The 17815-nt window shown below is 32.7% G+C and overlaps 1 protein-coding gene across 1 annotated transcript; it reads left to right on the plus strand.

Annotated features, from left to right (window-relative positions):
* Nucleotides 1–10150: 10150 nt before the first annotated feature.
* On the plus strand, nucleotides 10151–16326 carry LOC142607442 (5-methyltetrahydropteroyltriglutamate--homocysteine methyltransferase-like). Its single transcript, XM_075778941.1, has 12 exons — nucleotides 10151–10308; nucleotides 11279–11632; nucleotides 11737–11824; nucleotides 12528–12655; nucleotides 12729–13120; nucleotides 13209–13372; nucleotides 14085–14165; nucleotides 14259–14425; nucleotides 14522–14627; nucleotides 14761–15011; nucleotides 15100–15301; nucleotides 15761–16326. Exons 1-12 carry the CDS (start codon nucleotides 10178–10180, stop codon nucleotides 16127–16129), a joined length of 2433 nt encoding a protein of 810 aa, XP_075635056.1. The 5' UTR covers nucleotides 10151–10177; the 3' UTR covers nucleotides 16130–16326.
* Nucleotides 16327–17815: the final 1489 nt, after the last annotated feature.

Raw genomic sequence — 17815 nt, forward strand, 5'->3', positions numbered from 1 at the left:
TTAAATCATTGTTTATTAATTTATTTAAAGAAAGTTTTTACGAGGAAAGAAAGAAAAATAATTAATGTTTTGACAACTTTTTTCATTTCTTATAAAAATTATGTCAAAATTATTTTAAAATGAATTATTAATCAATATCCTAAAAACACTCGTTAATATAACTCTTTAATTATTATCTTCGATGTCCTTGAAATATTAAACCAAACTTATCTCAAATTTTAAATATCAAAATATAATTTACTAAAAAAATTTATATTGTTTTTCTAAAGCACGGTACTCTACTTTTATTGAGGGGGCGGCTCAAAGCCCAAGGCCCTCCAATCAAGAAAGCCTCATCCCAATAAAAAAGGAATGCCATCTTGTGAATGAATAATTATTTCTTCCCCGTCTTAATAATCGCTTTGGTAGAGATATATTTTTAATAAAAATTAATATTTATAAATCTAATTTAAATCGATTGAATCGGTCATGTCACATTACAAATAAGATGTTAACAAAATCTATAGGCAAAATTTTAATTAAGATTTTTGTATAAAGAAGCGAGAAGTATTTAAATATTGTCTTGAGATGAAAATTAATAACTAAAAAAAAAAAATTCTCTTTTTAAAATTTTGCCTTAAAACTCTAAATTGTATCGATCAAAGTCTGTGATGTGTATGCTTCATCCCTGCATCAATGTCTATTATGGGGGCTTTATTTATATACCTTTGGTGTTTCAATCTCTTACAAAGAGAGTGGGTCTTGAAAGCTTGGAGCAATGCTCCGATAGCATATTGTTTTTTCCCTCTTAGAGCATCAACAACGGAAAGGCTATATGTCAAATGTAAGTTTATTTTAGCATTCAAGTCCAATACCTCTCAACAATGGAACGACTAAACATGTAAACTTGTAAAAAAATTTGTCATAGTGCTACAGTTACGTCCTAAAGGTAGGACGGCACTGTAGCACAATGGTATAAACAAAAATTGTTTTTTAATCGATTTGGTTCTTCTCTCTCCTCTCTCATTATTTTATTATCTTTCTCTCTCTTTCTTTCCGCTCTCTTTTCTTCCTGCTCTCTCTTCTTCAACTACATGGAGGCAACGGCGTGGAGGCTTGATCAGATTTTGTGGTGGAGGTCGTGAGTTTGTTCATGGGTTTTCGGCGTGAGTTTGTTCATGGGTTTCTGTGGGTTTGTTCATAGGTTTTCAACAGAACCAGAAACCAAGATTCCATTGTCAATCTTTTCAACAAAATCAAACTTTTCTTGCTTAGCCTCACCATCAGAGACAAAACCCACCTCGCAATTTTCATTCTTTGGCTCTTCTTGGCCAGAACAGTGAAGCAGATACCGTACCGTACCGGCCAGTGTACCGGTACAGGTACCTCTTTGTTTTGTATCGGAAAATATACCGGTTGTATTGGCAAAATTTGGTCATATCGGATGCGTACTGGCCGTAACAGGTCGAAACACTCCAAGCCACTTTTTTTTTTGACAATTTTTCAAGGGCAATATGGTAATTGTGCTAAACCTAATTTAACCCTTAGTCTTAGCCGCACAGCCTTCTTTCTTTCTTTCTCTCACACTCTTTCTCAGCTACTCTATGTCTCTCATCTCCCAGCTTCTCTGTCTCACACTCTGCTTTGTCTCGGCTTCTCACTCTGTTATGTCTTGGTTTTTCATTCTTTGTCTCGGGTCATGGCTTTTCACTCTCAGGTAAAATTTTGCCTTAATCAAATTTGAAAATCGTTGTCATTGTATGGTATAAGTTTTGCATAAGGTTTTAGAAATTGGCATTTTTAGATGAGTATCTTGCAATTGTTCCATCATGTCATTCTTCAGAATTTCTTGATGCAAAACATAGAATTTATTTAATTTCTTTTTCAGTTTTGTTGTTGTTTTTTTTTTTTTTTTTTAAATTTCTATACTCTGAAATTTATTTTTGTGTTTTTCCTAATTAATTTTGGTTTACTTTCATTTGTTACGAGGGGGTTGTTTCTTTCCTTGGAGAGACAATTTTACAACTTCATTACAAAATGCAATTTCAGCATTATGTTTATTTAATTCCACTAAAGAAAAATGAGAACAATTTATACTTGTCGTGCATCTATAACTTTTCTCTAATGATGAATTGCCTTAGCAAAGTTGTTCCTTTGTGTTGGAATTCCTATGCTTCTTGGGGCAGAAGAATAGTGGATAAACATGGTTCTAAAGATTTTGTGTGTGTGTGTGTGTAAAATATATAAAATAGCGGTAAACCTAAAACGGTACATCGGTATTGACCAATTCCCGAAATATATCGTACTGCTGGCCAAACCGGTACAGCCTGCGGTACGGTACTGACATTTTTAGGCCAAATCCTCAACCTTTCTCACAAAAGAGCCACACCCAGAAGGCAAAGAATCCAACACATTTGGACTAGTTTCGACAGTGGAAGAAAAACCCAGTTCTTGATTTTGTTCATTGATTATGTTCTCAGAAGAAGTAGCTTCAGAATGAGAAGAACACTTGGGTTTCTTGGAGTCGGATAGGAAACTCAAGTTTTTGTTTTTGTTGTTGTTAGATACATGTTGCTCAAGTTCTTCCTCTTCCTTCGGATTGGTACAGGGTTTTGGCAGTGACTGTGGTGGAGGTAAGATTATGTTGTTTGTCTCCAATATCAGTGATTCTTCGTTTGTTGGTTAAGTTTCTGTGCTGGGTTTTTTGGGGTTTGGGATAAGTTTCTATGTTGGGTTTTTTTTTTTTTGGTGATAAACTGTGTTGGGGTTTTGGATCTTCACGGTGGTGATAGAGGTGATGAGAGAGAGAGAGAGAGAAATGAGAGGCATAAATATATTTTATTGTGTAAATATATTATTTTAATGTATTGTATAATAAAATAAAAGTTGAGATGTTGAAAATATTATAAATTGATATGATATAATTGATAAAATAATTTTTTAAAATAGTAAAATAGGATAGAATGGGAGAAATCATTGTAAATGGACCGAAATTGTCAGGGGGTGTTAGTGGAGTCCTCATGGTTATTGCATCAAAAGATGTGGAACCCACCCCTATGGCAATCAAGATATTTGTTGGAATATCCAGTCGGCTGAAAGAATTTTCAGCCAGATCTATAAACAGTGTGAAGCAGATGATTAAAATAATAAGTCTAATCCACAAATTTTGTCATAATTTTGTTAAGTGTGATTCGAGAGTGGTAAAATGATAAATTCACATAGATTCACTATTTTATTTTTATCACTTATGAGTTGTTACGTAACAAAATTATAATAAAATTGTAAAAAAATTTGTAATAGAAAACTTACTTGGACTAAAATGTTTTCTTCTTGCCTTTCACTTTTGGCATCCACTATGTATTATTCTCATAATAATACTTATATAAAAGTGGCTTACATGAATTCTATAAATAATAAGGGTCCCGCTTCACCTACCCAGCCAGCCAACCAGCACAAAATTCCAATTTGCAAGAAAAAGATAAAGAAAATTAGTGTGTTTTTTTTTTTTTTAGAAATGAAATTGGTGCACTATTCATTTGTCAAGATTTAGATTTTTTCTTTTTTTATAATAATATTTTGAAAGTTTGAGTAATATGCAATTATGCATGCAACTTCGTTTTCAGTGAGTGACCTACCATCACTTGCCCACCAACTTCATGACATGATTCTGAGTTGAACTTTTCAAAGGAGGGGAAAAATCTGGTGCATTTCTTCTGTTCTAAGATTTGGTAGGATTGAGCATTGAAATTTGACTTAACAGATGAGACCTATTACCGAATGAGACAAAAAGTTTGCTGGATATACTTTCTTATGATTACCTTTCAGTTTTTACTTTTTAGCTAATTTAAAATAAAATTGGTTTAGAATTTTATGATTTCTAATATTTTGATAACACATCTTAGAGATATTATCTAATCTCTTCCTTTTTAATATAACTAGTAAGGTATCTGTGCGATGGACGAATAATGTTGTAATTTTTTTTATGTAAAGTGATTTTGGAGAATATTGTATTTGTATTATGGCATAATTGTTATAAAACGTTATTAGTAATGGGTTCATCATAAAAAGTAACAATTATAAATTACACACTCATATCTATTATAATTATTCAATTGAAATAATGAGAAAAAAAAAAAACTTTGGAGGAATATTATTGAATAAAAGTTGATATAGAATATGTCTTCCTCTTTCTCCTTATTTATAAAACAAAATACACATCACAAACACTCATAATTAATCACATCATTTATAAAACCCACAAATCCACAATGCCCAAACTTAGCATCAAAATCATAATTGCTATTGTCACTTGTCACTCAATATAAAATGCAAGCCCCCCTTCCTTAATTGTAGTGAACTCATTAGGGTTATGATTTAGATAAAACAACTATGTTAGAACTAGATAAGTGTCATCGAAAGATTGGAGGTAAATGACATTATTTTTGACCGGAGTGTATTTGACATGAGATGGCATGAAGGGTTATGGGTGGGTATATATAAAGGGATAGACGTGCAAGGTGAAGATAATAAATTAAAATGCAAAGATTTTTGTGTGTATGTATGAGGGATAAAAGGTCTTGAAACATTGAACCAAATGAAACAAAAAAATTAATATTTAATTTGTTTTTATCTCTAATGTGGCACTTGAGAATGTTCTCTTTGTCTAGATTTCGCCACTTGGCAGAACCTCATGCTTTTCCACATGAGGTCTCTGCTTTTATATATATTGATGATTGATATTGATTGATTGATTATTTAGGGCATGTTTAATGTGGATTACAACATGAATAGTAATATTTATTATTGAAAAAAAAAAATTTCGTTGAGAAAAAAATGAATAGAAGGAGGTAACTTGAGTTGACGTCTTCCATTTGAATTAGGTAATCTTTTCTACTGGAAATAACTATTCTTTAAAATGACTTGTAATCTTATAAATTTATTTATAAGTTTGGTTATGAGTTGTAATCTTAGAATAAAACTTAAGGTTTATTTTAAGAAATATCTTACTCATATAATTATATTTCCTACAGCATAATATATTTTAACTTTGAGAGAGAAATGAGTTATTTTTTGTAGATTTTTTTTCATAATTGTTACGTGGATATGAAAAGTTTGTTTATCTGAAAATATATTAATGTTAGAAATTATTACAATCACTAAAGAATAGCAATTACAACTCTTTTAGGGAGGAATAATTATTTATCATTTTAAGGAATAACTCTTTATAAGAATGACTAGTCCTAATAATAAAAACATAATCAAACTACTAAATAACTAAACAATAAGAATAACTATTATATTATAGTGCTTATTACAGTCTATCAAACATGCTCTTACCTTAATCTCTTATAAAAATGGTATAATAATAAATTGGAAGTGAAAATGACCTCATATAACTATTTTTCTTACATGTTAACAATATGCATGTTGCTAAGAGTTTGGTTATTCAATGGTATTATTTGGATTCTATTATAAGAAAAATCATGATTTAAATCCTTCATGTTTCATTGATTGTAGCCTAATTAGCACTTTTCGATATTTCCAATTTATATCTTAAAAAAAAATTATTCTTAAAAACTCTCCTGCATAATGCAAGTTACAAAAAAATAAAAGGGGAATCCTCTATTTCGTTTCAACATGTTAACAAAATTTAATTATCTTTTACCGGTTGATGTGATCTGATCATGGTGACTGGTGAGTGCATGATCTTATGTACCCAAGCAAAAATTCTTCATATAATGGGAGACCACGATAAGGTCTATGAACGCACCTTCATTGTAACGTTACTCTTGTGCGTTACTAGTCCATTTCAATACTTGAGTTTGTGACACATGATGATTCACACTTTAACATTAAAACCTAAGTGAAGTATTGTTAGGTACAGCTTTGTTGCAAAGCTAATGTGATAATAATCTAGTTTGATAGGTGTTTCTCAAAAAAAAAAAAAAAAATTTGAAAGGTTTAGGCCTCTTTTATTCTGAAAATGTTTTAGCACATGGGTTATAACCTATTTATAACTAATAAGAGAGAGAGAGAAAGATGTTTTAAATGGTTAGTCACATTATCTTATTCTTTTCCCTTTCTAAACTATAACAATCAAGAAATGCATAATCTACTAAATAATATCCTTAGAAGGTTTTTTCAAGAGTTGAAAAAAATAAAGAAAAGAATATTAGTGGTATTCTACTTTTTTTTTTTAGCAAACAGTAATACTTATTAGAACACACATAAAAATAGTAATATTAGTATTTTAAACTTGGTTTATAATACTTTAATTAGAGTATAACTATAAAATGGTCTAACCTTTGTAGTTGTAAACTGAGATTATAAATAGCGTACACTAAACACACACAACCAATGTGAGATAAACATCCATTTTTTTTAGCAACAGCAATACTTATTAGAATACATATGAAAATAGTAATATTAGTGTTTTAAACCAGGTTTATAATACATTATTTAATCAGAGTGCAACTACAAAATGACATAACCTTTGTAGTTGTAAACCGGGGTTATGAATAGTGGACATTAGACACACACAACCAATGTGAGATAAATATCCTTTTTTTTAATAAACAATAATACTTATTAGAACACACACGAAAATAGTAATATTAGCGTTTTAAACCGAGTTTCTAATACATTATTTAACCAAAGTACAACTACAAAAGAGTCTAACATTTATAGTTGTAGACTGGAGTTATAAACAGTGGACACTAGACATAAAGTTTAATATGTATATTTAATTATGTTTATTCATAAATTTATCTACATGTATGCATGTAATTACAAAATAGTTTTTTTAATTTTAATTTTGCTTAGGACTATAAATGAGGTTATAGTCTAATAAAACTAATGATAAATATGTTGAAACACACGCAAATCAAATTAATATTGGATACCAAATCTAGAAAACTATATGGGGTACGAGCTCGGGCCCATTGAACTTCGGGCCATGGCCCAACGCACGGTCTCAGGCTGTTGGGCCTTTGACCTCGATCTGAACACATCTTTGGGCCCAATTAGAGCCTAAATACTAGAACAGGCCCGTCTCCCTCTGTAAACGTGTCAGAAGTGAGCTCATGCCGATCACGTTACACCTTAATCAGGAAGAGCGCATGCTGAGAATGTCCTACATTCTCGACTGCCCGGTACTGCCTTAGGGAACATCACTACCGAACAGTCTTTTGAAAGTGGAACCAGTTCTAATGCCATTACCACCGTTCCCAATAGAACATCCACTTAGAGACGATGGAATTGGACCCTCATTTGCACTAGTAAGATCTGGAAGTAATCATAACACCTCCACTTATCTAAGGTTATAAATAGGAGAATAGAGTGAGAAGTGGGGGTTGGCAAGTGAAGGGAGAAAATAGAACGGAAAAAGGGCGATAGTATTAGTGGGGAGGGGAGCAACCTGAAGAGAGAGGAGAGTTCACCAAAACTAGGGGGTACTATTGGGTCGCCCAGCAAAGAACCACCCATAGTAAGAAAGTCTTAAGCCCACCATATAAATAAGTTATGAGCCCAAATATCGGCCCATCTTGGTTAAAGCCTATTTGGGTACACACAAAAACCTAAACCATTCATAAATTCTATTAGACTTAAAAATTTAAATCTTATACCCACTTAAAAAAAACCCTAAATTCATCTCCATCCTATTAAAGATGGATTAAACTAGGAAATTTGCTAAGCTCAATTTATTGTTATCCCTATGTTCTAATTGATTTGCACATCAAGGCCTAAATTAAACTATATGGTCATTTTGATAAATAAGTATCAATTATGAATCATTATGGTAGGTTATGGTTTGCTTAACTGATAAAGTTTAATGGGTTATAACTCAGTTGATAGAGTTTATTTTGTCGTTTATCACCCAATAAGATATCCAAATCTATCTATGTTAAAAACCATTTGATATCTTGAGATGATGATAAAGAGCAATCATCATAAAGAAGATGTTTTAGATTGAAATGTTATCCTATTAATTTTTTATTTTTTAAAAATGGTAAAATTTATTTATTTTTTGAATAGGAATGTGCTTCTTGATCTCCCCTACGCTAAAGAAACCTATTTTGTGTCTTCATTTGATGAAAATTATGAAGTAGACGTACACCATTAAATCAAATCCCATCATCATATATCTATAATAATACTATAAAATAAAAACAAAAACTCTATTATACATTTGGAATATAAAAAAGTCCAGGTTCATTTGGTCAAGAAAATATAGATTTGTTATCCAATATCGTCTTTTTGGTGATAGCTTTTATGATATTTTGGTGTTATTATTATCTTTCCGCAAACACTTGTACCAGAAACTGGTCAACTATAATTCTACCTTTTGTACCACCTGGAATTTACTCAATAAACCTTTCCCTTTTTATTTTTTATTTTATTTTTTTTATAGATAAACTGTCCATTTTTCATTGTCTTGTAGGTCCTAACTAAGGGCTTGTTTGGTAACGTTGTTCTGGTAACATTGTTTATATTTTTTAGAAATATGTATGGGTAAAAATACATGTAATGTTATTTAAAAACTGAAAACTGTTGCTTAAAATGCTATACCAAACACCCTTTAATATTCACTTCTCTCCATAAAAGAACTTAGTTCAAATTGATTTATTGTTATAATAATAGAGGAAATTGATGGTCAATTATGCAATTTATCAAAAATTTCTCACTCCTCTTTTCTCATCTATTTTGTGATGGGCGCAGGGGAAGTATATATCAGAGGAACAAAGTTTTTCTTCAAACTAGTTTGGAGAAAAACTCTACAAACTCTTCATAAATCTCTATATTGAGAGTGAATTTTGAAAATCTAACCGTTAGATTCCATGTTCTTATTATATTTTTCATGAATGTAAAAGTTCAAGAAGATCAGAGATCAATTGCTATCTCATCAAATAAATGTTAAAATTTAAAATTTTTATAATTTAAAATTGTGTATAAAAAATAAGTTTATCGATCGAATAGTAAATAATATCCAATTTGAACGAAATTCCATACGCATGTTAAGAACATAAGAAACATGAAATTCAACGGTTAGATTTTTAAATTTCACACCAAAACAAGAAATATGTGAGAAGTTTAAAAAATTTTCTCCAAACTAGTTTGAAGAGAAACTTTGTTCACATTAAAGTGGATTCCAGTTAACTCAACTGGTAAAGTCTCTGATGGTTGTATAAGAGATCTGAGGTTCAATCCCCGCTTACACCAAAAAATAATTGGTATCTTAGTCTGATGATAAATAGCTATTATCAGAAACGGACACCATAGATTGAAACTACCTCTAAAAAAAAAAAAAAAATTCTATGAAAAATCCAGTTCCATGCCATAACAACTTTCAACATAGGATAGTAATAGGTCACTGGGATAAAGCTATGACACCTTTCTTTTTATATTATTATTATTATTATTATTATTTTTTGATAAAAGGTTAGAAACCTTGACACGTTCTTTGACTCCACTAACATTAAATAATTTGATTAAACTTTTCCTTACACAAACAAAAATATTAAAATACATATATTTTTAGGAAAATTAAAATACATATTTAAAAGCTACTTTACACTAATTTGCTGTTTTGGACTGATAATTAAAAATATTTATTATTTAACAAACCTAATAAATTAAATTAAATTAAATCAAATCGTATCTATTAAAAAAAGGGAAAAAAAACTTAAATAGCTACTCAGCAAAAAAGAAAAAAAAAAGAGAAGTTTTGCGTTTATAATATTTTCAGAATACTTTTATAACAAATCATAGATAGTAAGTTGTTATCGATTTTAATTTAAATATATTACTAAAATTACTTTTTACTCATCAATAACAACTTATAACAACCTGCCATGTATAATTTGTTATAAAAATATTATAAATATTACATTTAAAAAAAATTAATTTAATTAATAAAATCTCTAGTTATTAAACAAGAGATATAATATAAAATTCAAACTCCACGTTCGAAAAAAAACAGTTGATATCAGAGTGAGATTATAAAAAGCAATTATGATGCTATAAATATATTTTCTATTCTATTTATAAAAAAATAAAAAAAAAAGGAACTAAAAAGAGAAATAAAAGATACCTTTTATAAAAAAAGACGAGATAATAATAGCCAAAAAAAATTGAAAATAGAACCCAAGAGAACAAAGCAAAAGGGGTTGGTGAGTTGGTGAGCTTAAGAGTAGTATAAATGAACCAAGTCTCTCCACACAGAGTTGTGCAGCTCATATCTCTCAGAGTTATCTCAAAGCCTTCTCTCTCTCTGTCTTTCTCTTTATCTGCCAAACGTCCCTCGTTCCTTCGTTTCTCTCTCCTCACTAGGTAAAGCTCTGCATTCATTTTCTCCATTTCCATTCTTCCCATCTCTGCCTCTTCTTGTTGCTGTGTGTTCTCTTTCTGTGTATGTTTTCCGTTGGGTTCTCGAGAAAATTGGAGGAAATACATGAATCAGTGATCTGGGTTTTTTGGATCTTCCCTTAAAGTTTTGAGCTTTATACTTTTTTTTTTTTTAATGGTTACATGGAACCCAAATGAGTGAATTTGATCTTCAAGTGTTTAAATCTGGGGTTTTGGATTTATGTTCATTCAGATCTCTGTTTTTGAACAGTTTAGATTGGATTTTAGTATAATAAAAATCATTTCTTTTTTCATTTTTCTTTCCTTAAGATTGCTAGAAGTGGGTGATTCATGGATTGGATTTGAACTTTCTGAGAGTTTGTAGTAATGGGATTTAATTGGATTCAGTGATTTGGCTGTGAAATGATTATTATTTAAGTTGCATCTTTTATTGCTATTTGCTGTTATGAACTTAGAAACTAACAAAAAATTGATTTGGCTTTATTTACGTTATTCCTTTCTGTTTTTACTAAGCTACATGTTTTATGTGCATTCAGAGTAATGTTTAATGTCAGAAAAATGGTGATTTATGTCTTATCAATTTGTTCTTTTTTTTTTGTTTGTTGTTCTTGGCGGGTTTACGTTATACTTATTTTTTTCTTTATAGTACATGGGTTGAATGCAGGTTTTTTCAATTTGGTATAGACTTGGTGATACATTTGTCTTTATTTATAATTAACATTGTGGTGCATTTGTCTTTAAATATAAACCATTGAATATGTTCTCTAAAATCAATTATGCATTTTTAGTTTTATTTTTATTTTTTTTACTGTACTTATATTTGAATTTTTTGAAAGAACTATTCTCGGTTTGTTTGCAAATGTGATAGTATAACATTAGTGGGTAAGCATACAAGGAAATCTAAAGTTTGCATTTCTGGCTTATGGTGGAACAGAGCTATGGCATCCCACATTGTCGGTTATCCCCGTATGGGACCCAAAAGAGAGCTCAAGTTTGCCTTGGAATCCTTTTGGGACAAAAAGAGCAGTGCTGAGGATTTAAAAAAAGTGGCTGCGGATCTTAGGGCTTCCATCTGGAAGCAGATGGCTGATACTGGAATCAAGCACATTCCTAGCAACACTTTCTCATACTATGATCAAGTGTTAGACACTACAGCCATGCTTGGGGCGGTTCCCCCTAGATATGGTTGGAGTGGTGGTGAGATTGGCTTCGATGTCTATTTCTCCATGGCTAGAGGGAATGCTTCTGTACCTGCCATGGAAATGACCAAGTGGTTTGACACCAACTAGTAAGTAATATATCATTATTTATGTTTCAACTCTCAAGAATGTTGGTAAGTTTGAAGAACATATAATTGTCAATGGTGTAATGGATATGTGTTTATTGATGCAGCCATTACATTGTCCCTGAATTGGGCCCAGAGGTTAAGTTTTCTTACGCATCTCACAAGGCCGTAGAAGAATTCAAGGAGGCTAAAGCTGTGAGTTTTTAGATACTGCTGTACTTCGTATATACATAAAAGACTAGTGTTTATAAAGTTGGAATGACTGCATTGCCATAGTTGTTGTTTACAACTAAAAAGGTATTTGATGCAATCTTTAAAATCAAACTGCTGCAGTAGAATTGCTTGTTGCAAACTCTATGAGTGTGAGGTCAACTTATCACATTATATATGTGATACACAGTGGAAGAGTGATTGCCCCTGATTGCCCTATCCTCCAACTGAATTATAATAATAATATCACAAATTGACATTTTAGGATATATTTGCTCTGACTTAACAAGGTTGAGGGTATATGAGGTGTGTTATATAATTATGGGAGCAATTTATAAAATTTTCAAACTTACTAACATGGGATGTTGTACATATCTTTCCCATCTTGATGATCAGTCTCTTATCATATTACCTTTGTAAGTGAAGAATGTATTTTTCCTGTTTGAATCCTGCCACAGAATAGCCAATAATAAGTACTCTGACTTCATGTATCCTCTATGTTTAAATGTTAAATGGGAGCTCAAAAGCTGATTGGATGTTTCCAACTATTTGTTAATTTTGATTTTTGTGTGTGTTGATTGCCACTTCTCATCAACTTACTGAATTCATTCGTGGTCTTTGAATCAAAGATTATGCAGCTTGAAATTGATACTGTTCTTGGTTCACCAATGTTCTTCTGTCTATGCAGCTTGGAGTTGATACCGTTCCAGTCCTTGTAGGCCCTGTCTCCTACTTGTTGCTGTCGAAACCAGCAAAGGGTGTGGAGAAATCCTTTTCTCTTCTCTCCTTAATTGACAAGATTCTTCCAGTCTACAAGTATGTATTTATCATTTCAGTGACATTGGTTTGTTTTCATATGTCCCCTGTATTAATGATTTTCATTATGCAGGGAGGTTGTGGCTGAATTAAAGGCAGCTGGTGCTACTTGGATCCAGTTTGATGAGCCCACTCTTGTTTTGGATCTTGATGCTCATCAATTAGAAGCCTTTACTCATGCCTATTCTGCACTAGAGTCATCTTTAGCTGGATTACATGTTGTGATCGAGACATACTTTGCTGATATTCCTGTTGCTGCATACAAGACTCTCACCTCATTGAAGGGTGTAGCTGGGTATGGTTTTGACCTGGTTCGTGGAACACAAACACTTGACTTGATCAAGGGTGGATTTCCTTCAGGGAAATATCTCTTTGCTGGAGTTGTTGATGGAAGGAATATATGGGCCAACGATCTTGCAGCTTCCCTCAGTACTCTGAAGGCTCTTGAGGGCATTGTTGGTAAAGGTATTCATCATTGAGTGTGTTACTTAATGATTCCAAAACATAGTTAATCTGCTGCAAATAAATTTATGTAATCTATAATGTTCTACAGACAAGATTGTGGTCTCAACGTCCTGCTCTCTTCTTCACACTGCGGTTGATTTAGTGAATGAGACTAAGTTGGATAAAGAGATTAAGTCATGGCTTGCATTTGCGGCACAGAAAATTGTTGAAGTAAATGCCTTGGCCAAGGCATTGTCTGGACACAAGGATGAGGTACTCTTTCCTGCTCATTGTCTGGACTGTCTTTTGGTTTTCCCACTTAATTATAACAAGAATTTCAAGAAGTTGTGACTTCTTGATTTGGAAAATTTGTTTTTCTTTTTTTATAGACGTTTTTCTTTTAAGTTTATTTTCTAATCTAATTCCATTTAGATAGGTGACCATATTTGAGCACTGTATATCATCCCTTCTTTTATTGGATGAATTATATGTATGGTTTTCAATAATATTTTAATCTCATCAAGAACTAAAGGATTAAGATTTTAATGAGCCAAAAGAATAAGAAAAGAAATTGGCTTCCAATTGAAAAATGAATTCCAGACTCTCACTCTATGGTGCTGCAATATAATTGCAATTGATCTCCTCCACATTCTCACCTTTTGAGGTGTACATTCACACACAGACAGCAAACACATATACATAATTATATGCATACAATTTTTTTTGTTGTTGGTAAGTTAAATAGATACACACACAAATGTGTGTGTGGTTTTTATTTTTTGGGGGGGGGGGGAAGGAGGGTGGGGGGTTGTTTATTTTCCCCTAAAATGTATTCTGTGTTTTTGGAAAGCTTCCTCGTCAATTTTTTAAATTTACTGATATGGCTTGCTTTCTCCTAAGTATATTTTGTTGATGAATTTCAGTGGATAGTCTATTACAGACAGTTGGAGTACTTTTTAACTTCTCATTTCCTTTATATCTCCAGGAATTCTTCTCTGCTAATGCTGCAGCTCAGGCTTCAAGAAAATCCTCCCCAAGGGTTACAAATGAGGCTGTCCAAAAGGCTGTAAGTGCTTGTGTGCAATTTTATCCTTAATGTCTAGAATTTCATGCAGTGTCAGCATATTCTTAGCTCTGACTGCTCTTCTCTCTTGATTAGGCTGCTGCTTTGAAGAGTTCTGAACACCGCCGGGCAACAAATGTGAGCGCCAGGCTGGATGCTCAGCAGAAGAAGTTGAATCTTCCAAGTCTTCCTACAACAACAATTGGATCTTTCCCACAGACATTGGAACTTAGAAGAGTCCGCCGTGAGTACAAGGCTAAGAAGTGAGCATTCTGCCTGTATAAAATGTGTTGTCTCCCCTTCTGATTTAAATTTTATTAGGTTTCTTATCTAAATCAGTCTTGATGCTATTTTTTTAGGGTCTCCGAGGAAGAATATGTGAAGGCTATCAAGGAGGAAATTAACAAAGTGGTCAAGCTGCAGGAAGAGCTTGACATTGATGTTTTGGTACATGGAGAACCAGAGGTGAGTTAGCATTTAAATTGAACACCTTGGTGGTTTTACTAGACCACTTGTTTTTATTAGGGTTTTTTTTTTTAAAATTTATTTTTTATAATCAAAATCTTATTTTTGTTGTCAATGTATCTTGCAAATTCAGAGGAACGACATGGTTGAGTACTTTGGAGAGCAGTTGTCTGGATTTGCCTTCACTGTTAATGGGTGGGTCCAATCTTATGGGTCCCGTTGTGTGAAGCCACCAATTATCTATGGTGATGTGAGCCGCCCCAAGCCCATGACCGTCTTTTGGTCTTCAATAGCTCAAAGTTTTACCAAACGGCCCATGAAGGGAATGCTGACTGGCCCTGTTACCATTCTGAACTGGTCATTTGTGAGAAATGATCAGCCCAGGTAAATGAATTTGAAACAACCTTGCCTTCTTATTTTGTACATCTGTTGTGTTTCATGGGGTTAATGCTATATATCACCCTGTCTCTAGATCTGAGACCTGCTATCAGATTGCTTTGGCCATCAAGGATGAAGTTGAGGATCTTGAGAAAGCTGGAATTACTGTCATCCAGATTGATGAGGCTGCTCTGAGGGAAGGTTTGCCTCTTAGGAAGTCTGATCAGGCTTTCTATCTAAACTGGGCTGTTCACTCCTTCAGGATCACCAACTGTGGTGTTCATGACACAACACAGGTTCATCTCACTTTTCTAACTTCCTTTTGTCTTAAACTAGTCTTAGATACATAATAAGTGAGAAATATTTGTCATGGTGGGCAAATTTGGTATGCTGAGTTAAAATAGAGCAGAATAAAAATAAGTACTAGTATAAAATCTGTATTAGTAGGAATAAAATTAGTACTCTAATTGTCCAGTAGAGCTTAAAATTAGTAGTAATATGCTATTCAAAATTATATATAAATTTATCAATTTTTAATGATATTTGTTTAATATAATAAATACTACATAATTTAAATGTGAGATTATAAAATATTTTTATAATTAAATATAATACAAAAACAACAATTAATTAAAAGGTAATAGTGTTTCTTATTAATGTTGTAATGTAGAATTCAAACACTAAAAAAATTGAATTTTGACTGCATATTAAGAAAAGACTGGGTGGAACTGTTAACATTCTTTTGTCTTGGACAGATTCACACCCACATGTGCTACTCACATTTCAATGACATTATTCACTCGATCATAGACATGGATGCCGATGTTATCACCATTGAGAACTCCAGATCAGATGAAAAGCTTCTCTCAGTCTTCCGTGATGGAGTGAAATACGGTGCTGGCATTGGTCCCGGTGTGTATGACATCCACTCACCTAGGATCCCATCCACTGAAGAAATAGCTGACCGAATCAACAAGATGCTTGCGGTCCTGGAGAGCAACATTCTCTGGGTGAACCCTGATTGTGGTCTCAAGACACGCAAATATTCCGAAGTTAAGCCTGCTCTTAGCAACATGGTTGCTGCTGCCAAACTCCTCCGCACTCAACTCGCAAGTGCTAAGTGAAGTCCAGAATTTGCATAAAAAAGAACGCTAATCTTGCAGTTGAGAGATGTCTTCACTCCGGAAGTTTGGAAGTCCAAATAATGTGTGGCTTTTTGTTTAAGATGATGTTCTTACTTTTGTGTGGTTGTATTCTGGGTGTTTTGTTTAAGTGGATTCATGATATATATAAATATAATGAAATCCAGTCACTTCTAAAATGGAGGCCCTCAACCACGGCTTCAATTTTCACAACTATTTTTAAGATTTATTGAAGGAGGAATATGAAGAAAATAATAACAATATAAATGATTGGAATATGGTAATCATTGTAGTATTGGCTCAAGTCAATCCATCTCTGACTGAAGCCTATATCCACAATAATAATGTTATTTAGAAAAGCCCATTCTACTGTGTTGATCGTATCTAATTTTATTGCCATTTGACTCTCTCAACCTATGTTTTGGGTTGCAAGAAATGCATAGCTTCAAAAAAGCAATCAATCAACATATTGAGGAATGTTACTTTTTCTCAAAAAAAGAAAAGAATAAGATGAGGAATGTTAATTACACACATTTCTTAGATGAATATCATGTATGAAAGTAAAGTGTGCAACAACTTTTACCCCTTCTTATATGAATATTTAGATTTGAATAAGGGAGTGGTCGTTATTCCAAGAATTAGATCCAAACTTCCAATTGCCAACTCCATTTCTATGTCCTCATGAATACCTATGATTTTGTCTCGAACCGACCACATTTTCAAGACAGAGAAGTACTAAATTTATTGCTAGAATTGCGGTGTAGGAGTGTCTCACATCCAAATATTTAATGTGAGAGACCTCAGAGCTTCTGGGAAAGCCTGATTTGGGGCCCCAACTCACGCTAAAAAAGTATGCATGTGAAGTGTGACAGACCCCAAAATTGACTGGACCGTTGTGAAGCGTGAAGTTTGTTTGAGTTTCCTTGCAGGTCATGCAGCCCATAACAGAGGACCCATATCTGCTGGTCACAATCTCTTCCTAGAGTAGACTCTCATTCTTCATCCTAATCGTACATTCGTACCCATCATAATATGCTCCTTCTAACATCACGCTAGCTAGTTATTAACTCACAAACTTAGACAAAAATAGGATTTTGGATAATGCTGAAATATATTCTTGAGTACTCAGCATTTTGTTTTTTGTTAGAGACACTAGGTGGTGGACAAGGTTCTAATTTTCATTTACAACACTATCAATTGGTTCATAGTTTTTCAAGATATCTCATAAGAATTGGAATAGTCTGGTTAAAGGCTAAGACACCACTTTCTCATCTTTTTCTTTTCTTTTTTTGAGAAAAAGTAACATTCCTCAATATGTTGATTGATTGCTTTTTTGAAGCTATGCATTTCTTGCAATCCAAAACATAGGTTGAGAGAGTCAAATGGCAATAAAATTAGATACGATCAACACAGTAGAATGGGCTTTTCTAAATAATATTATTATTGTGGATATAGGCTTCAGTCAGAGATGGATTTACTTGAGCCAATACCACAATGAATACCATATTCCAATCCTTTATATTGATATTATTTTCTTTATATTCCTCCTTCAATAAATCTTAAAAATAGTTGTGAAAATTGAAGCCGTGGTTGAGGGGCCTCCATTTTAGAAGTCACTGGATTTCATTATATTTATGTATATCATGAATCCACTTAAACAAAACACCC

Source organism: Castanea sativa, chromosome 8 (assembly GCF_040712315.1).
Source record: "Castanea sativa cultivar Marrone di Chiusa Pesio chromosome 8, ASM4071231v1".
NCBI classification, from domain to species: domain Eukaryota; kingdom Viridiplantae; phylum Streptophyta; class Magnoliopsida; order Fagales; family Fagaceae; genus Castanea; species Castanea sativa.